General features: G+C 37.7%; 1 protein-coding gene across 4 annotated transcripts in view; it reads left to right on the forward strand.

Annotated features, from left to right (window-relative positions):
* Window positions 1–19,835, forward strand: part of PHLPP2 (PH domain and leucine rich repeat protein phosphatase 2) — a 76,126-nt gene that overhangs the window by 9,092 nt on the left and 47,199 nt on the right. For 2 of the 4 annotated variants that reach the window (XM_058708828.1, XM_058708829.1), the window contains exon 3: window positions 9,639–9,772. In XM_058708828.1, coding sequence (XP_058564811.1) covers window positions 9,639–9,772 — 134 coding nt within the window. Of the gene's footprint in view, window positions 1–741; window positions 826–9,638; window positions 9,773–9,813; window positions 9,968–19,835 lie in introns of those variants that run through there. The other 2 variants (XM_058708830.1, XM_058708831.1) reach the window with 2 other exon arrangements.

Raw genomic sequence — 19,835 nt, forward strand, 5'->3', positions numbered from 1 at the left:
CATGTGGTAATAATAGTAACACCTTTAGTTGAGCTAAAAATTGATGTCACTTAAAAAGTCTAAACTGAAGTTTACTCTGTGCTTCTTTTAGGGTTTGGACTAATTCCTGAAAAAGTAGATTAGCATTTGAATGTTTTCCTTGTTCACCAGTTAACTAAATTTCCTAAATCCATTTGCAAAACGTAAGGATCAGACTGGGTGATCCTTAGGCTTTTCTAAATCTTAACACCGATTCCGATCTAATTATATCAGGTGCAAAGCCTTGACCTACATTATAGCTGGTAGTGATTGATGGAGTTCATGTATTTAAGCATAAGACTTACTCATTTGTATACTAATGTGTATGTGTGCAGAGCTACAGAAAAGTGGAGAAACTCTGAATTGGCTTGCTGCTACTAGCTGTGTAGTTAAGAATCCAAATGTGAAATAATTTGTGAATCTAAACTACTTAAAATGGAAAGTTTGTCTTTTTTTTTTTTTAAGCCCTGTGGCCTTGATAATTTTGTAATGAAATAGCTCTTCGTAGATCTAATTGATTAGAAAATAATGAAAACACCATTGAATTGCCATTTGAAAAGAATGAATATATTTCAATTCCTGGAGTAGGAGCTCGAAAAGTTTAATTCAGCCAGAGAATGATGATGGTGGTGATGATGGTGGATTTTTGCTAACATTGACTGCTTGTTTTGCCAGTCACTGTGCTTAGTGCTTAACGCTCCTATTCTCATTAAATCCTCACAGTAACTCCAAGGGAAGTAGCATCCTTTCTTTCAGATGAGGAAGAGTGAGGCTTTGCCGGAGGTTCTAGAACCTGTTCAAAGTCAGGTACTGCCAGGCAGTTGGAATGCCTCAGTCATTCAAAGTAGGTGGTGGACTTCGTTCTTCACCCAGTCCCTCCTGGAGGGGAACTGGTGCAGCGTCCCTTACTCAGTTTTACTATATAAGCATACTTACTTAAAGATTTTTTTTAGATCTCTTATTCAACTGTTAATTGCTTGAATTCAGTCTTGTGTTATCTAATCACACAAATAGGTACTTTCTTTGTAATAGCCTGTAAGATAGTTGACAATCTAAGGCATTATTTTTATTTTTTTTTATTTTTGCTATTGACTGGTGTAACACAGTCATTGTAGAAATTTAGGAAAATGAAAAAGTATAAAGAGAAATAATAATATTCAATGCTTATGCTTTTTGTAGATTACCTCATTTAATTTTCACAATGATCTTGTGAGGTAAATGTTATATTCATTTGGGAAAATGAGGCTTAAGGTTAAGAATCTCACCTAAGATCACTTGTGGAGTATTTCAGTCAGATGGGGGTTCTCCAAATGTGGGCTGCTCCATTTGAATGGAGGCCAGCTGTGCATGCGGTGAAAGAATTCACCCAAAGCAGAGCAAGGGAGAGAAGTTTCTAGACTCAATGTAAGGTAGCAGAGGGCAGAACAGCAAAGGAGAGATGGCCTGACATGAGGTGATGGTGAGGGGCTATAGTTATAGGGTGGAATGAGGGAATACAGGGACAAATGGAATTTTCCCTTTTTTGGTAATCTTAATAACTGCCTGGTTGTAAGTAGCCCGTTGGTCGGTTAGAGCCTATGGCTTAATGAGCCTGTTGGAGTCCAGTGCGGTGGTTCCTGTGGGCCCTTTTACCTTGCTCAGGTTTCCAGTGCTTAAGACTGTTGCCTAAAAGCCGCCTCTACATAACTGAGCTAATAAGAGGAGCTGGAATTTGAACTCCAGCATTCTGACACCAGGTCCCGTATTTTGACTTCCCACACCAACATTTTTCTTCAGGTCTTTTTCAAAGTAAATGTGTGCGTAATTTTTAAAAATTATTTATTTGGGCCCATACCATATATTCAGTTTTGTTTACTGCATTCTTCAGTTAATTTCCTGTGTCATTAAAAATTCCTTAGACATCAGTTTTAATTGCTACAGAAGATTCCATTTTCTGGAAATACTATAACTTGTTTAAAAATTGAGTAATAACAGGCAATAATGATTTAGAGTTTTGATTCTAGAACAGGAGTGTGTGCGTTCAAATCCTGGCTCTGACCGTCACTATGCAAGTTATATAATGCTCTATGCCTTAGTTTACTAATGTATAAAATGGAGAATGATTATATTTACACTATAGAGTGGTCATGATGAAAATTACACGTTATAAAGATCAAGTGAATTAATACTTGCAAAGTAGTGCTTTTTAAAGTCTAATGTTCACGGCGGGGAGCTTGTTAAAATACAGATTCTAGTGCTCGCTTCAGCAGCACATATCCTAAAATAAAGATTCTGATTCAGAAGGTTGGGTGGGGCCTGAGATTCTGCATGAAGCTCCTAAGAGATGTGCTTCACTTGGAGTGTGAAGAAGTAAAGTGCTTACCTTGATGTCTGGCACCCAGTAAGTCCGCAGTGTTACCTATTTGGGTTGTTTCAAATCACTCAACTCTTCAAAGTGGTGTTGTGATGACTGAATCTTAGCTCATGAATCGCTATATTGTTGCTCTCCCTGGGCTCCGTGCTAGAAATGGGATTACTGGGACGAAAATTACCTCATGTTTTTTCTAAGTCACCCATGACTTTTTCTTTCCGTACTCTTTTTCAGTCATGGACTTGTCACTTCAGTGAGACTGAGGATTATTTATTTATAGAATTGTAGTACTTTAAGGAAACTGAAAGGGATCATCTACTAGGGAAACACAGTTTTCCAAACTTAATGACCCCATGCCCTTTCCATTGGGGCAGGGTTTGCTGGTTGTCACATCCAATAGAGAGAGTTACCAGCATGTAGGGGGCAAGGGCCAGAGAGGCTTAATGTCCTTGATGTGTGGGATAGACTTGTACACCAAAAAATGGCCTTGCCCAAAAGGCCAGTAACTTGCCAGTGGGAATAACCGAGACCATTTCTCTTTGTTTCATAAATGTGAAACAGAGGCCTGGAGAGGGTCAGTTGATAGCACATTCCCACCACCACCTGGTGTCCCAGTCCATTGCTCTCTATTACATTATAATGTTTGGTTTGTCTTTTAAAAAAATTATTTATTAATTTATTTTTTTAAAGTTTATTTATTTTGAGAGAGAGAATGCACATGTGCGCAAGGCAGGAGAGGGGCAGAGAGGAGAGTCAGAATCCCAAGCAGCCTCTGTACCATCAACGCTGAGCCCAATGTGGGGCTTGCACCCACGAACTGCGAGATTATAACCTGAGCTGAGATTAGGAGCTTGACTGACTGAACCACCCAGGTGCCCTTATTTATTTGTTTGTTTGTTTGTTTTGAGAGAGCACACATGATTTGGGGAGGGTCAGATGGAGGGGGAGAGAGAGAATCCCATGCTGACAGTGTGGAATCCGACGTGGAGATCCCACAAACAGTGAGATCATGACCTGAGCTGCCAAAATCAAGAGTTGGACACTCAACCAGCTGAGCCACCCAGGCGCCCTGGTTTGTCTTTTTTCAATTGAACTGTTTAAGTGATAACTGACTCACTAGTGAAGTTTAGTGTAATCATTGCCTTCTGCCTGAAAAGTTGTAACAAGACATCATACGTGACAAAGTGAAGTGCCCCTTGGCTCATGGTCATATATTTACTTTTATTCTTAGTCATCAAAATGAGTAAGATTTCTGTGTTTGATAGACTATCTCTTAAGATAAGCTTGGAGGCAGTAAGGTGTTTATAACAGAAAATACCCTTGGGTTTTGGGATACTGCATTCTGATTACCTTTCTGTCATTGACTTGCTGAGTGACTTCATGCAGGTCACTAAAATCTTTACCATATTTTGATGTTATAAAAGTAGAGTGAACAATCCTGTTTTAGGATGCATACTGAACTGATTACCATTGAGGAAGGAAAAAGAGAATAATTTTGTTTTGTGCTTCATATTTCTGTGCTATTTTAAAACTTAAAAATAATGTATTATACACTAAGTAAAAAGTTTGTTTTTGTTAATTTTGTTTTTACATGTTTCTTTAATGTTTATTTTCAAGAGAAAGAGTGCAAGCGGGGGAGGGGCAGAGAGAGAGTGGGGCAGAGGATCTGAAGTGGGCTTTGTTGTGACAGCAGCGAGACCGATGCCAGGCTTGAACTCACTAACCGCGAGATCATGACCGGAGTTGAAGTCAGACGCTCAACCGAGCCACCCAGCCACCCCTGTTTTTTACATCTTAGTACTTCTGAAATCAGCTTGTATTTTATGGTTGTTGATGGGTTGTGGTTTAATTGGCAGTTTGTTTTTTGTTTCTTAATGGTTATTGCAATACCATCTGGTTTTCTGAAATACAATTCTGATACTAACTACCCAGACTTTTCACAGACTACACAAGTTAAAGGGCATGGTCCCCAACAAGACTGCCCTTCAGATTCTAGCTACACTTCTGACCAGGTTGGATACAAATTTGGGGGTTCCCATGATCCTTTTAGGTTCACTAATTCACTAGAATGACTCAGACTCAAGAACTGTACTTATGATTAGTTTTAGTCTAAAGGATACAAATTAAGACTAACCAAATGAGGCGATACATAGGGTGAGGTCTGAGTGGGTCATGAATGTAGAACTTCCATGCCCTCTCCCCGTGTCACCCTCTCAGTACATGAGTGTGTTCACCCACCAGGAAGGTCCATGGAACTTCGGTACAGATTATATTGGCATTTCTTGGGTAGGCTTGATTGATTCATTGACCACATGCTTGGCATTCAGTCTCTAGCCCTCTCTTCCTTCCCCATAGTCAGGCTGGCTCCAAACCCCAACCTTTTCTTCACTTGGTTGGTCTTTACCGTGACCAGCCCCCATCTTGAGTCATCTCATCTGTTAGAGGTGATGCCAGGGGCTCATGAATGACAAGACACTTCTATTATTCAGGAAATTCCAAGGCTTTAGAATCTCCCCTAGGAATCAGAGACAAAGACTAGTGTAAGATTCTGTATTATATAACGATTCACACAAAATAGTGTATCTTTCAAATGATGGTGGATTAGACTGATAGAATACAATTATTTTCAAACATAACTTTTTAAGTTTTTTGTATATATTAACATATGAAGTGTTTTGAGCTCTCTTCTGCATAAGTTATTTTAACTATATAAAATAGTGTGGTTTACTGAAAAAAAAGCTAGGCTTTGTAATGTGTTAGCTTTGTAAAATGTTAAACACTTTCAGCATGGTGTCAGGCATGGAGTAGACATTCAGGCAAGTATTGTTGTTGTTTGTATTATCTGTATTGTTGATCTTAACATTTACAGATTTTACCTTTATAGGTGGCCAGAGATTGAGTTTTAATCTCAATTTGAGGTAGAGAATGCTGCTGTGCTTTGTTAAGGTTTTTGATAAAATGTTTTATTCCCTGTATTATATTTTAATAATGTGTACTTTTGCCTCCTACTATTAACTAGAATCCTTGTGAAATGATTGATACATGGAATGAAGTGTTCTCTTCTCTTACATGTGTCTTACCTATGGGCACCATTTAGAATAACTGTTGGCTGCTACTCCTGGCTAAGAGCTGTAAATGTCTGTTGATAGCATTGTGGTATTGGTTGGGTGGTTTGGAGAGAAATAATCACATATATTCAGATTTACAAGAACCATAGTAGCTCCTAGAGCCTTAGAAGCAAACTAAAACTTAGTCTTACTGTCTTTCCTTAAAGCAGAAGCAGAGTATTTCAAATGCTGAACAGAACCTTTCACTGCCAATATTACTCTCTCCTACACCTGATTTAGCAGTATATAATTTTCCTTTGATTTGTGAGAGATTTAACAAATAGCTAAGTACCAACCTGTTAAAGTTTTGGAACTTTGAAACACAAAATTGATCAGTAAGCATATTACACATTTCCCTCCTATCATACTCTCTACTTTCTTAAGCAGATGAGTTTAATGAGTAAATGGAATTAGTCCCTCATTTTAGTTGTTTTTGCAGTTCTTAAAATACTTCTTGTTTACTCATTTATGCTAAGTTAATAAGAGCAGATGTTGAGATTCTCTTGATTTTTTTTCCCTCCTACCAAGGAAAATACTTTCCTCAGGTGGAAATGTATATAGAGGGTTTAAAAATCTACAGAGCCTTTTTAGGAAGGAAATTTGATCGTGTAAAATATGTCAGAATTAGGGTGTTACCATTTCTCTTGGTTTTCTAGACAGAAATTGAAAAATTGAGCTAGTAGATTTAACCTGAACATATTATTTCTTGGTCCTGGCTATGCGATCATTATATGGAATTATGATACTTAAGTACATTGAGCTCTGTATCTGGAAATAATAGCAGGATTCAGGTAGAATTTGCATTTTATTAGGAAGGTGTCTTGGTACCTCACAGACTCTTGGGTTCTAAAAGACTCAAAAGATCATCTGGCCCCACTTGATTCTTTTAGGAGACTCTTATCTAAATTATCTGTGACAGATGGCTCTGTAGCTCTCCATGAGCTATTTTGAGAGGCAGTCTGTTTCATTATTGGTATCTCTAATTATTAAAGTTCTTCCTCATTTTTGATCCTGGCTTACCTGTGTAACTTCTCCTTGTTCCTAGTCCTATTCTTTGGAGTGATCCAGAGTAAATCTAATCCTTCTTGACACTGGAAGATAGAGATAACTTGTTATACCCTTGTTATGCCCAAGTTAATCCTTTAGTGTTCAGATTACATGGCTAGTTAACCCCTCCAGGATATAGCTAATTAGAAGTCCCTCTTAAAATACATCCTCCTTAGAAGAATTCTACCATTATACTGGGAAAATGGCTAATATTGCCATACCCCTTTGTGAATTTTTATTTTGACTGGAGATTAGTTGTAACTGACGTTTTTATTCTGAAAAGCTTATGTTCTATTTCTCTTAAATTCAGTATTTAGTTATCATTGAGGGTTTTAGTTCTTTGGTCATTCCTCCTGTAGTAGTTCTGAGTTTATGGATAAAAGTCTGCACTGTGCAGTCAGGAGGGGCCAGGTGGTTTTATTTTTGTGTTTTTGTGTTCATCAGGATGATTTCCATTCCTAAATTATTGTTTTTGTGGAATGTTCCAATTGGATGGGGTTGGATGAGGGCCAGAGGTACCGGCGGTGAAAGAATTCACCAAAGGCAAAACAAAAGAGGTAAAAGTTCGTTGACTACACTGTAAGGGAGCAGCGGTCAGGACAGCAAAGGAAAAACTGTCTGCCACGAGGGAGTGGTGAGGGGCTATAGTTACAGGGTGGAATGAGGGAATACAGGGACATATGGAATTTTCCCTTTTTTGGTAATCTTAAGAACTGTGCCTGGTTGTAAGTAGCCCGTTGGTTGGTTAGGGTGTATGGCTTAATGAGCCTTTTTGCATCAGTTCTGTGTCCGTAGTTACCTGGGGCCCTAAAGCCTTGCTCAAGTTTCTGTTGCTCAAGCCTGTTAACTAAAAGCAGCCTCTACAATTCTGGTTGTTGTTTACATTCAGCTTGGTAGTATTAGTATTTTATGTTATTTTTACCTAAATCTTACTCCCAACAGTATTTTCTACTTCTTTAACCATAAAACATAGATGTCCTTTGTATCTTTTTGCAGTGATGGGAGTGTATCATGTTTCTTCTAATTAATACAATTCTTTTTTTTTTTTTAATTTTTTTTTTAACGTTTATTTACTTTTGAGACAGAGAGAGACAGAAGATGAACGGGGGAGGGTCAGAGAGAGAGAGGGAGACACAGAATCTGAAACAGGCTCCAGGCTCTGAGCTGTCAGCACAGAGCCCGATGTGGGGGTCGAACTCACGAGCCATGAGATCATGACCTGAGCCGAAGTCAGACGCTTAACTGACTGAGCCACCCAGGCGCCCCAATTAATACAATTCTTAAGTTTTCTTTTCTTTTTCTTTTTTTTTAAAGATTTTATTTTTAAGTAGTCTCTACACCCAACACGGGGCTTGAATTTACAACCCCGAGATCAAGAGTTGCATGCTCTACTGACTGAGCCACTCAGGTGCCCTTAACTTTTCTAAATAGAATCCTTTTAAGACATAAAGACTAATGCTCCTCATGACCTTTGAACACACACATGCTTTCCTATACTTGTTTTTTGGTTGTTGTTTCAGACAGGGGAGATAATTCTGTTTTTATTCTAATTAAAAATTGAATCCAATCCTAAGAATTGTTGTCAATATGTTATTGAACATTAATGTGAGCTATTTTGCTAAACACTTTCCTTACTATATAATATCTTGTAAGTAAATAAATTTAGGAACAACTATGTGAGGTAGGTAATACTGTAATTCCCATTATATATGATGAGGAATTTAAGACTGAGGTTAACTAAATTTGTCCAAGAGCAAAACTGAGACTCAAACCCAGTCAGTCTGACTTTGGGATCTTAGGCTATTAGTCACTGTATTTATAACTGTTTTCTTCCTTCCTTCCTTCCTTCCTTCCTTCCTTCCTTCCTTCCTTCCTTCCTTCCTTCCTAAGTTCTAAGTGTATTTATTTACTTTGAGAGAGAGAGAGAGCGCGCGTGTGCGAACATGAGTGGGGGAAGGGCAGAGGGAGAGAGAGAGAGAATCCCAAGCAGGCTCTGCACAGTCAGCACAGAGTCCAGATAGACCCAGGGCTCAGTCTGATGAACCATGAGATCATGACCTGAGCTGAAACCAAGAGTCAGATGCTCAACTGACCGAGCCACACAGGTGCCTCTATAACTGCTTTCTAATGAAACAATTGTAAAAGGACTCTCTTGTTGTTATTACTGATGTAGCCCTTTCTATCAAAATTCACATTGAACATTTTGGTTTTTAAATATTTTGAAGTGCTTTAGGTCTGTATGATCTAAAATATGCAGTGTCACCAGAGGCCACAAATAATTACTAGACATTCTGACTTTACTTTAGCGTTCAGTTGGGACCACATAGTAGAATGATTTCTGGGGAATTATTGGGCTGTTGACTTCTAATTCTTGTGGAAGAAATCATCTCTGAAGCCAGTGGAAATACATAGTACCTGAGACATAGTAGGCAACTCAAAGACTATGTCTCTGACTATGTGTGTAATTTATATGAAATCACTTATGGCCAAGTGTGATCTTTTATATCTCATAATTTCACTACCTTTTGGGCCACAGGTTCTCAAAGCACCCTGTAGGAGTCCCTGAGACTCTTTGAGGAAGTACATGATGTCACAACTATTTCAAATCATAACAAGTTAATAATATTCTTTTTTACTCACAGTCTCTCATGAGTTATAGTGAGGTTTTCTAGAGGCTACACAGCATGTTATTACAACAGATTAAATGTAGAAGCAGATCTGAGAATCTAGCTGTCCATTGAAATTGCCATTCTCATCACTAAATTTGTTTGATTTTGGAAAATATATTTTTTAAGAAGTTTTACTTACATTATCATATAATGGGTTTATTACTTTTAAAAATGAATAAATATTTAGAAACTTTTCAGCTTCTAATTCAGTAAATATCAATAGATATACCCCATGTAAAAAGAAGCTCTTTGGGGTCCTCAAGACCTTAGAAGGCTTCTGAGTCAAAACCTTTGAGCACCTCTTGTTTCGATTAGTTGTATCATATGATATTAAAGAAAATCTTGATACAGAAGTAAAACAAAATTTAAAACATTAAAAGATTTTTAAAATTAAAAGAAGCATTTTTATTTCTTACTAAATACTTTTGTTTTGAATTGTGTGAGCAGGAGACTGGAACCTACTGAACGACCTCTTCAGATTGTTTATGATTACTTAGCCAGGCTGGGATTTGACGACCCTGCGCGCATACAGGAGGAGGCAACAGATCCTGACCTTGGCTGTATGCTTCGATTTTATGGTGGTAAGAAGTTTTTTTTTAATGTTTATTTATTTATTTTGAGCAAGAGAGTGGGGAGAGAATCCCAAGCAGGCTCCATGCTGTCAGTGCAGAGGCCGATGTGGGGCTCTAACCCATGAACCGTGAGATCATGACTTGAACTGAAATCAAGAGTTGGATGCTCAATCGACTGAGCCACCCTCAGGCGCCCCTATGGTGGTAAGAATTTATCATTGGCTTTGTGAGTGTGTTAACTACTTTTAGGTTGGTCATTTGTGCCTCTCTTGTCTTCAGCTTTTCAAAAGTATTTTTGTAAAAGGTGTGTTTAAGTTAATTAACTAATGTGGTTACAAAAAACAACAAAAACAAGAAAGCGGGGTGTAGTTAAGGGAAGACTTCAAAGTATTAGCCAAAATATCTTTCCTTTTTTATTTTTGCTCTTTTTGTTCTAGTTTTTTTGCTGACTTACTAGAATTATTTTATGCCTTTGCAGAATCTTCATCACATCATGCTTTTTAGTATCAATTGTATTTTCAAGTTTCTTATAAAAATCATGAACTTCTGGATAGCTCAAGAATGTTGAGAGCTAGATGGTCATTATTATATATGACTTAACATTTGATGACTCCATCTGTCAAAGCTGTATATTGTTAAATTTAGTGGGCTTGAAATCTAGGATTTTTTACTTTGTCTTTTGGTGCATTCCCCCCCTCCCCACCCCCATCAACTTTTTCACCTGGTCACTTCAATAATAAAGTTAGACTTATTAAAATTAAATACTTTTTGAATATTACTTTCCAAATATATATAATCTACTACTAATACTAATGGTACTACCATTGATTGAGTGCTTACTGTGTGCTTTTATGCTTGTGAATTACCCACTTTATTCATTAGAAACACCTTATGCTATAGGAACTGTCATCTTATTTAACAAATGAGAAAGCTGAGACAGAGAAGTTAAACTACTCGTTCAAGATCATACAACTAGTGACGGAGTCTTTTAACACCTAACAATTTTTAATTAATATGACACACTTATCAAACAGTTGAAATAATAACTAAATGATTTGTGTCTATAGGCAGAATTGTTTACTAAAATCCCGTGCTCTCATTCCTCAAATTACTGATTAAATTTCTATATACTTCTTTTTTCTTTTTTGTTGTTGTATTTACTTATTTTTAAGTAATCTCTGCCTCCAACATGGGGCTCAGATTCACCACCCTGGTACCAAGAGTTGCACGTTCTTCCAGAAAGCCAGCCAGGCGCCCCTCTATATACTTCTTCATATAACTCTTGTAACATAATAAAGTTGTCACAAGCCAACTTTATTAAATGCACTTCACCAAAGATTTTATGTATAATTTTTCATCACAACACTATTTTGTGATATGTTTTTCCTTAAAAGTTGGTATTATTTTATTTCCATTAATTTCTCTTCTTTGCTAGTTCATGGAAGAAAAATAGTTGCTAGGTTGAAAGTAAGTACTAAAATCCTTTAAGGTTAATTTGAGGAACACAACCCGTTTAAACCTATAAAACTTGGTTTAAAAAAAAAAAAAAGAGCAACTTGGAGCAGTAACATTCTTGTTTTGTGATTGTGGTTGAAAGTGAATTCTTCATTATATGTTTTATTCTGGAGTGAAAGTTGAGCCTTAAAGTGCCAGCGGGCTCCTGAGCCATGGAGATTGCATTTGCACAGCTGTTGGCATCCACACATTAATTTTCTACCACCACCTGATAAACTACAGCATGCCCAGGGTCTGCATATACCCTCAGGAGGATATTTTTAGTAGAGTCCAAAAGAATACCAGTTTTTAGTGCTTACTCTGTTTTTTTTTTTAATTTTTTAATGTTTATTTCTTAAAAAAATTTTTTTTAACGTTTATTTATTTTTGAGAGAAAGAGAAAGAGCGTGAGGGGGAGAGGGACAGAGAGAGAGGGAGACAAAGAATTGGAAGCAGGCTCCAGGCTCTGAGCTGTCAGCACAGAGCCTGATGTAGGGCCTGAACCCACAAACCGAGAGATCATGACCTGAGCTGAAGTCGGACACTCAACTAACTGAGCCACCCAGGCAACCCCGTACTTACTCTGTTTTTAAGGGGAGGGGGAGTCTTTAACAAAGAACATTTCCAAAAGTGACCTCTGTTAATTTAGAGAAGCTAGTATATTTTGAGTGAGAAAATTATGTTTGGGAAAGAGGTGTTTAAAGCTAACTATATTTGAAATTAGGCAGTATATATATATGGCACAAAATACAAAAGTAAATATATATATATTTATATCAGTAAGTGTATTGATTATCTATTGTCTATGTAATGATTTATCTCAAAACTTAGTAACCTCTCAGGCACCTGGCTGGCTCAGTCGGTAAAGCATGTAACTCTTAAATGTTTTGTTTTGTTTTTTAAAGTTTATTCATTTATTATTTCTGAGAGACAGAGAGATGGACAGGAGAGAACACATGTGGGGGAGGGGCAGAGAGAGCCAGAGACACAGAATCTGAAACAGGCTGCAGACTCTGAGCTGTCAGCGCAAAGCCCGATGCAGGGTTCAAACTCATGAACTGTGATATCATGACCTGAGCTGAAGTTGGACACTTAACGGACTGAGCCACTCAGGTGCCCTAGTAAAGCATGGAACTCTTGATCTTGGAGTTGTGAATTCAAGCCCCACATTGAGTGTAGAGATTACTAAAAAACAAAAATAGATAAATAAACTTACGAAACAAAAACAAAAACAAAAAAACAGTGACGGGATGGGGCACTTGGCTGGCTTAGTCAGAAGAGTGTGTGTGACTCTTGATCTTGGAGTCATGAGTTCAAGCTCCACGTTGGGTGTAGAGATTACTTAAAAAATAAAATAAATAATGCCTTTCTCCAATTCTATTTTTAAAAAACTTGATGATTTAAAATGAATAAATATTTATTATCTCATATAGTTTCTGTGGGTCAGAAATCCAGGAGTACTTTAGTTCTGGTTGGGGTTGCATGAGATTGTAGTCACTCTGTTGGTTAAAGATGTAGTCATCCAGAAGCTTGACTGAGGCTTGAAGCATCACTTCCAGCCTGGCTCATTCAAATGGCTGTTGGTAGGTCTCGGTTCCTCACCAGCTTTTGGCAGGAGATCTCAGTTCTTTGCTTTGTAGACCTCTGTATAGGGCTGCCTGAGTATCTTCATGCCATAGCAGCTAGCTTCCCTCAGTGATGAGACAGATGGACGGACAGACACAGACACACATACACACACACGCGTGCACCTATACACACACAGGGAGGCCTCAGTGTTTTTTATGACCCAGCCTCATAAGTCACAGACATTTTCGTCACCTTCTGTTTAGTAAAAGTGAGTCACCAAATACAGCCCACCCTATAGAGAGGGAAATTAGGCCCCAACTTCTGGAGTGAGGACTATCAAAGAATTTGTGGACATATCTTAAAACCATCACAAAAAACATGCTTCCCTTTCACCATGTTCCTTTAACGACTCCCATTCCTGAATCCAGAGACAACCACTGTTAAGGAAAGATATGTGTGAAATATATCTTAAAGCAAATATATCTTATATTTGCTCTTAAAGCAAATAGCTTAGTAGTCATCTTTAAATATTTTGTGTGTAGAGTCTTTGATGAGTAAGCTTAGTTAGAATACAGTGTTATATGAGGCCAGGGTCATAAGGGCCAAAGTTCAAACCAGTTAATGTTGCTGTGCTTGCTGGGTCTAAAAGGTACCCAGTTCGCCATTATGCAGCCATTATGCAGATGTCCATTACCAGTCTTGCTGGAAAGGGAATTCTGGGGAAAAGTGAGTTAGTGGAATGACTGGCTCAGTGCAAATCATGATAAAAGCTGTGGAAATCATACAGTTGACTAAAGATGAGTAGGTAGCATGAACAATCACAGAAATTAAGAGAGCATGTTAATGAACTCTGTGTATGAGGAAAGGGAGTCTACAAGATGTGATTTGCTAGTGAAGTGGTAGTTTGGGGACTCTGTGGCTCAGCATGAGTCCCAGCCTGAGCATTTCTTTCTGTACCATATTCTGTGCACACATTGTTTAAGACCATTTTTTCCAAAGAGCATAAGCACAAACAAATGAAGCCAGATACAAAAGAATCACATGGTATGTTTCCATTCATTTAAAGTTCAAAAACAGCTAAAACTGAGCCATGTTGTTTAGAGATGTGTGGCAGAACTACTGTCTGTCCATCAAAATCTGTTCTTTTCTTCCATAATAAGAGAATTAGAGTTGGGCACATTGCTGCCCAGCTATACCTCATTTCCCTGCCTTTCTTGCAGCTAGGTGTGCACATGTGACACACTTTGCTTCAGTGGTATGGAGTGGAATTGTTGTGCCACTTCAACACACCATTCCTAAAACTTCCCGCGCTCGCTTCTCAGTGTCCTTCTGCTCTCCCATAGGCTGGGATGGCAGTCATCAGAGCAATATTGGAAGTCATGTGTTGAAAGTGATAGATCTTCCCTCAGCCTGAGTTTCTTGACAGAGGTGACCCCTGGAAACCCACAGTGTCTACTCTAACAGAGAGTTAAATTTCTCTTGTGCTTGAGCCATTATGTGCTGTTTGTTATAGTAGTTTATAACCTGCTATAACTAGTATAGGATACATACATAAGTGGCAGAAATATAAGGAAAGCAAGGACATTATTATTATAAAAGTTAGGAGAGTGGCTGACCTCTAGGGTGGGGGAAGGAGGACATGATTCCTACAAGTAGAATTTTTGAGTCAATACATATATATATTTAAAATTGTGACTATTCCTAAATTGCACAGGCGATACTGATGGATGCTTTCATCAGTAGTGTTTGAGAGTACTCATTTCCTTGTCCCTTTGCCAATATCAGGTATTATTGTTAAAATTATTCTTTGTCCTAAATTGTAAAAAATACTGTCTCATGTTAATTTGCATATTTTAAACTTTATTGTTAAACTATAGGAGTAATATATTAAAAAACATTTCATCATCCTTATACAATTACATTTATTATGGTACATTTCCTAGTCATATTTTATATACATATTTCACATTTATAATCATTGTGCCCATATATTTTTCCTTTGTAAAAAATTTAATTACACAAGTAAAATGTGGATATAGTTTGATTATCTAAGTGTTACAATGTCTTGTAATCATTATCTATAGTGTTTCAATCTCTTATACACCTCCCAGGTCAATTGACTGCTTAATAGATAACCACTGCTATCAACTTGGTGTATATGTATTCAGAGTTTTCTAACTTATATTCTTATCTAATAGGTATTTGTAGAAATATATTTTGTTTACATAAACGGTATTATTTGATACTGGTCTTCATGCTTTTTCACCCAACCATATGTTTTGGATCTTTCCTTAGCTGTCTTCTTCTTCTTCTTTTTTTTTTCCTTTAAGTTTATTTATTTTGAGAGAGAGAGAGAGAGCAAGCAGGGGAGGGTCAGAAGAGAGGGAGAGAGAGAGAATCCCAGGATCCACAGGATCCATGCAAAGCCTGACGTGAGGCTCAGACGCACAAAACTGTGAGATCGTGACCTGAGCTGAAATCAAGAGTCGGATGCTTAACCGACTGAGCCATCCAGGTGCCCCTCTTTAGCTGTCTTCTATATACATTTCTCTAAGTTGCATAGCACTGAATATCATGTGTGTATTATAGTTTATGTCGCCATTTCGCTGGTGATAGATGCTTACCGTATTTCCAGTTTTGACTATTGCAAACAGCATTATAATAAAATTGCCTCTTTGTGCCCTTTTCTTCAGAGGAGATCTGTAAACATGAAATTAATGGGTCATTGGATATTTGTGTTTAAAGTAATAATACTATTGCGGAACACCGTATATCCCATCAGTATACCAGAGTACCACTTTGCCCACAATATCACCTTTTAATATTGTTAGCATTTAAAATTTTTACTAATCTGATAGATAAAATGATGGTCTCCTTGTTTGAATTTTTCTTTCCCTGATTACTAATGTGGTTGAATATTGCTTGATATTTTCATTGGTTCTTTAGATTTCTTTGAATAACCCATTGATATTTCTGTGCAAATTTGTGTTTGTCTTTTTATCATATTGATCTAAAGGATGTTTATATTCTAAGTATACATCATTTGGATACTGTATTTGTGGCAAAACTTTTTTCCGGCCTGTAACTTGTCCTTAAGTTTTATTGTTTTTTATTCTGCAGAAGTTTTAGTCAGATTTTTTGAGTCTTTTTCTTTAATGTATTTATATTCCTTCCTTATTCTAGCTCATAAATGTATTCTATATTTTCAGTACTTTTATAATTTTAAAATCTGCATAAGATAGGGATGTAACTTTACTTTTTCTCAATGGGTAGGTAGCCATTTGTCCCAACAACATTTATGGAAGAGTTCATCCTTTTCCTACTGACTTGAAATATTATCTTTATTATTTTTAAGCTCCTATACAGGCAGGGGTCTATTTTTAGACTCTATCCTATCAGATTGATCAATTTGTACTGTGCTAATACCAAAAATTATTTTAGTTAATATATCTCTATGATATATTTTGATAGCTGATAGGGAAGCTACCTTACGACTGTTCTCTGAAAAAGGGAGATCTCTTGAATCAGGGAAGCCTTTATGAAGAAGTAGTATTTGAGTTGGTTCTTTAAAAATTGACAGAATTTCATTAAGCCGAAAGGAAAAGGAGGACCTGGGTTGGGAGATTAGACACTTCAGTGTTCTGTGAATCACAGATAATTTGAGTCCAGATTGTTCTGGGCATTGAGTTCAGTATCAGGAGCTTAGTCTTTGTTTGGCAGATGATAGCAGGAAGTGAGAGCATCCAAGTGAGCCAGAGAAGGTGAAGCTGGGACCAGTGTGGACAGTAATTCAGATGTGAATTAATAGGGGTCTGAAATGGGGAATGGGAAGGAATTGTTCCTGTGAGAGACTTTTTGAAGGGATCATCAGTAAGAGTTGATGGCTGATTAAAAAGGGGAATTGAGGAAGGGAACCTAAGAGTTGGAGCTGAAACTGAGTTTTTGAGCCTGGCTGACTTCAGGACAATATCAGGACTTGAGTTATGAAAAGGAGTTGTTCATGGGGATGGTGATGACTTGGTTTTAGGAATATTTCATTTTAAGTGGTGACGAGTATCCTGTTGGAGGTGTCTGGCAGGTAGTTGGAAATGTGGAACCAGAGTGTAGGAAGTACAGATCTGAGAGTCGGGTACATGGGGATGTTAAAGCTGTGTAAGTTGTTAAGATACCTTTTTTTTTTTTTAAGTTTATTTATTTATTTTGAGAGAGAGAGCACCTTTGAGCAGGGGAGGGGCAGAGAGAGAGATTGAGAGAGAGAGATACCCAAGGAGGCTCCACAGTGACAGTGCAGAGCCTCATGTGGGGCACGAACTCATGAACTGTGAGATCATGTCCTGAGCTGAAATCAAGAGTCAAGTGCTTAACCAACTGAGCCACCCAGGTGTCCCGGAAGATTAAGTTATCTTGAAAAGAATCCTTGTATGTAGGAAGAGAAGGAGGCTTAAGGCAGGCAAAACTTTCATTATAATAACTAGCATTTGTTTAATTCCCCTCCTCTATGCTGAATGCTTTATCAAGTGCTGAGCGCTCTGTTTCCTTGCTTCATGTAATCCTTATAGTCCCATATGGAGATGTTACTATTCCAGAGGGGCTATAACTTGCCCCAAATAACAGAGCCAGGAAGCAGATAAATCTGTTTGCTTTTAAATCTCACCCTTTTAACTTCTAAGATACTCCACCATTTAGTTTTTGGAGAGAGAGTTTAGAAGAGTATGAGGAATCCATAAAATGAGACCTGGGAAGGGTTAGGAGTCATCTCATCCAACTCCTTCGTCTTAATCTCAGGAAACTAAGGTCTGAAGATGTAAGAGGATTTGTTGGGGATCATGAAACCCAAGGGTGGAATTGCTTTAGCCACCACTGCTTTGCCAAGTTTTCTAGTGGAGTACTTCAAGTAGTTTTCTGTGTTGTATGGGAGCCTACTGCAAGTTTGAAATTTGTTCTGAGCTTTCCTATTTTGTTCTTTAAATGGAAGTAAATATTTTATTTTTACCTACCAACCTGTTAACCAGTGTTTATTTGTTTAACTTTTTATTTGGAGCTAACTTTAGATTTTCAGAGCAGTTGGAGGGATAGCACAGGGACCTCCTGCACATCCTTCATGCAGTCATTTGAATTGTTCCCATATAAATAGTGCTTCCATTTTCTCTGGCTTCTCTCAAGACTTTTTCTTTGTCTTTAATTTTCAGCAGTTTGATGATGTAGTGTCTGGGCTTGAATGTCTTTGGGTTTGGGGTTCACTAGACTTCTTGAATCTATAAGTTTGTATTTCACTTGAGGAGTTTTCCCCTATTTTTTCAAATAATTTTTTAGCATTGCACTCTTCTCTCCCTTTGGCTCTCTATCCCTCCGTTGAATTTTCATTTTTGGCATGCTGCTTGGGAACACATCCCATTTGTATACCTCAAGGGTGAGCCCAGGGGTTCATAGGGAACTTTATGGGGTCATTTTCCAGAGCTCCAATCTCTTTGTGATTTCCTGGGACTTTATTTAACCTGCCCTCTTGGGCATTTCCTACAACTGCATCCACACGGTCCGGCCCCCAGTGAGACCAAAAATTCAACAGGTTTTCCGTCCGCTGTTTTGGGACTGCAGATCTTCCAATCACAGAAGGAAGTTCACACACCTCAAAGTTATAGGTGCCTGTGTCCCCCACTGTTGCAGCCACTCCTGGAGGCTGGGACTTGAGAAAATGAAGAAAAGGTGGGGGAAGGGAAAATGAGGGATTTCTCCCACTCTCTCTGAGTGTTCGCAGACCCTTTTAACACTCCTCAAGGCAGAGCTTTCCACACCAATGCCTACTTCTGGATCTTGGGCTTTCTCAAGTCCTGAGCTGGGAGATGTCAGAGATGGAAAAATGATAAACTTACTACACTACTGCTTAACTTACTACTGCTTAGGTTGTATTTGTAATTATGTTATTTTTCCCTAATCTGCCTGCTACTGTTTACTTTTTGGGGTCCTCATATAGCGGCTCCGTGCATTCTGTCCAGGTTTTATAGGTGTATTTAGTGGGAAAGACAGGGCTGGGGTGTGCTTTCTCCATCTTACTCAGACTCTGTATGATTTCTTTTTTAATAATTTTTTTGTCTGAGTATCATTGTGATCTCATGGGCTTGTGTATATTTGTTGTGACTCATTTTGGCCATTACTGGTTGTGGTTTTTTTTTTTGCTCAATTTCTCCCTCGTGGGAGCTTTTCACATTGGCTTTTGTCCTTCCAACATGACCCCAGTTTTTGATACACCCTGGATTTTCCATTAAGTTCTGGGACAGCAAGATGTCCTAAGTTCATCTTTTCATTGTCTGAATCAGCCCAGGAATAGACTTTTTCTAAGGACTCCTGGTTCATATTAATGAAAAATGATATTGAGAGATTATACTCTGGGCAGTAGAAGAACTCACTGCTACAGGGTTGCCCTTGATCGTTTTTTTTTTTAGCAACTTTTTAAAATTATAAAAACAATCTACTTTCTTTATAGAACATTTGGAAGTATACATACATGAGGAAATGAAAATTATCCCTAATTTTCCACTTAGAATCTTGGCTTTTGAGATTGTAAAACAATTTTTTAATTAGAACTGTTACACATTTCTGAATACTTATTAGAACTTTCTCGTTCTGTTTTTTGTCACCTTTCAGAAGATCAGAGACTGGAGGCACTTTGGATGTCTAGCAAATACTCCAAAATTAATAATAAAACAGAATGTTGTTTCGTGTATAAATAACTTATCCAAAACAAAATTTAATGTTTCCTTCTGAGAGTGGTGGTGTATAGATTCAGGAGTTTTCTCTGTAATAAGATAGAACTAAGGCAAAGAAAGAAGAGACTCAGAATTATCTATCAATTGTTAAAACATCTGTTTCATGTAAACTTGTAAAAAGGTCATTAGGCAATTTGGAAGCCTGTTAAACTATTATAAAGTCCCATTTTTACATAATTTAGCCAACTTTGTAGTAGGTGATGCTGTTAACCAAGATGGGGAATCTAAAATCAATTAGCATTTTG

The sequence above is a fragment of the Neofelis nebulosa genome, chromosome 17 (genome assembly GCF_028018385.1).
Source record: "Neofelis nebulosa isolate mNeoNeb1 chromosome 17, mNeoNeb1.pri, whole genome shotgun sequence".
Taxonomy (NCBI): Eukaryota; Metazoa; Chordata; class Mammalia; order Carnivora; family Felidae; genus Neofelis; species Neofelis nebulosa.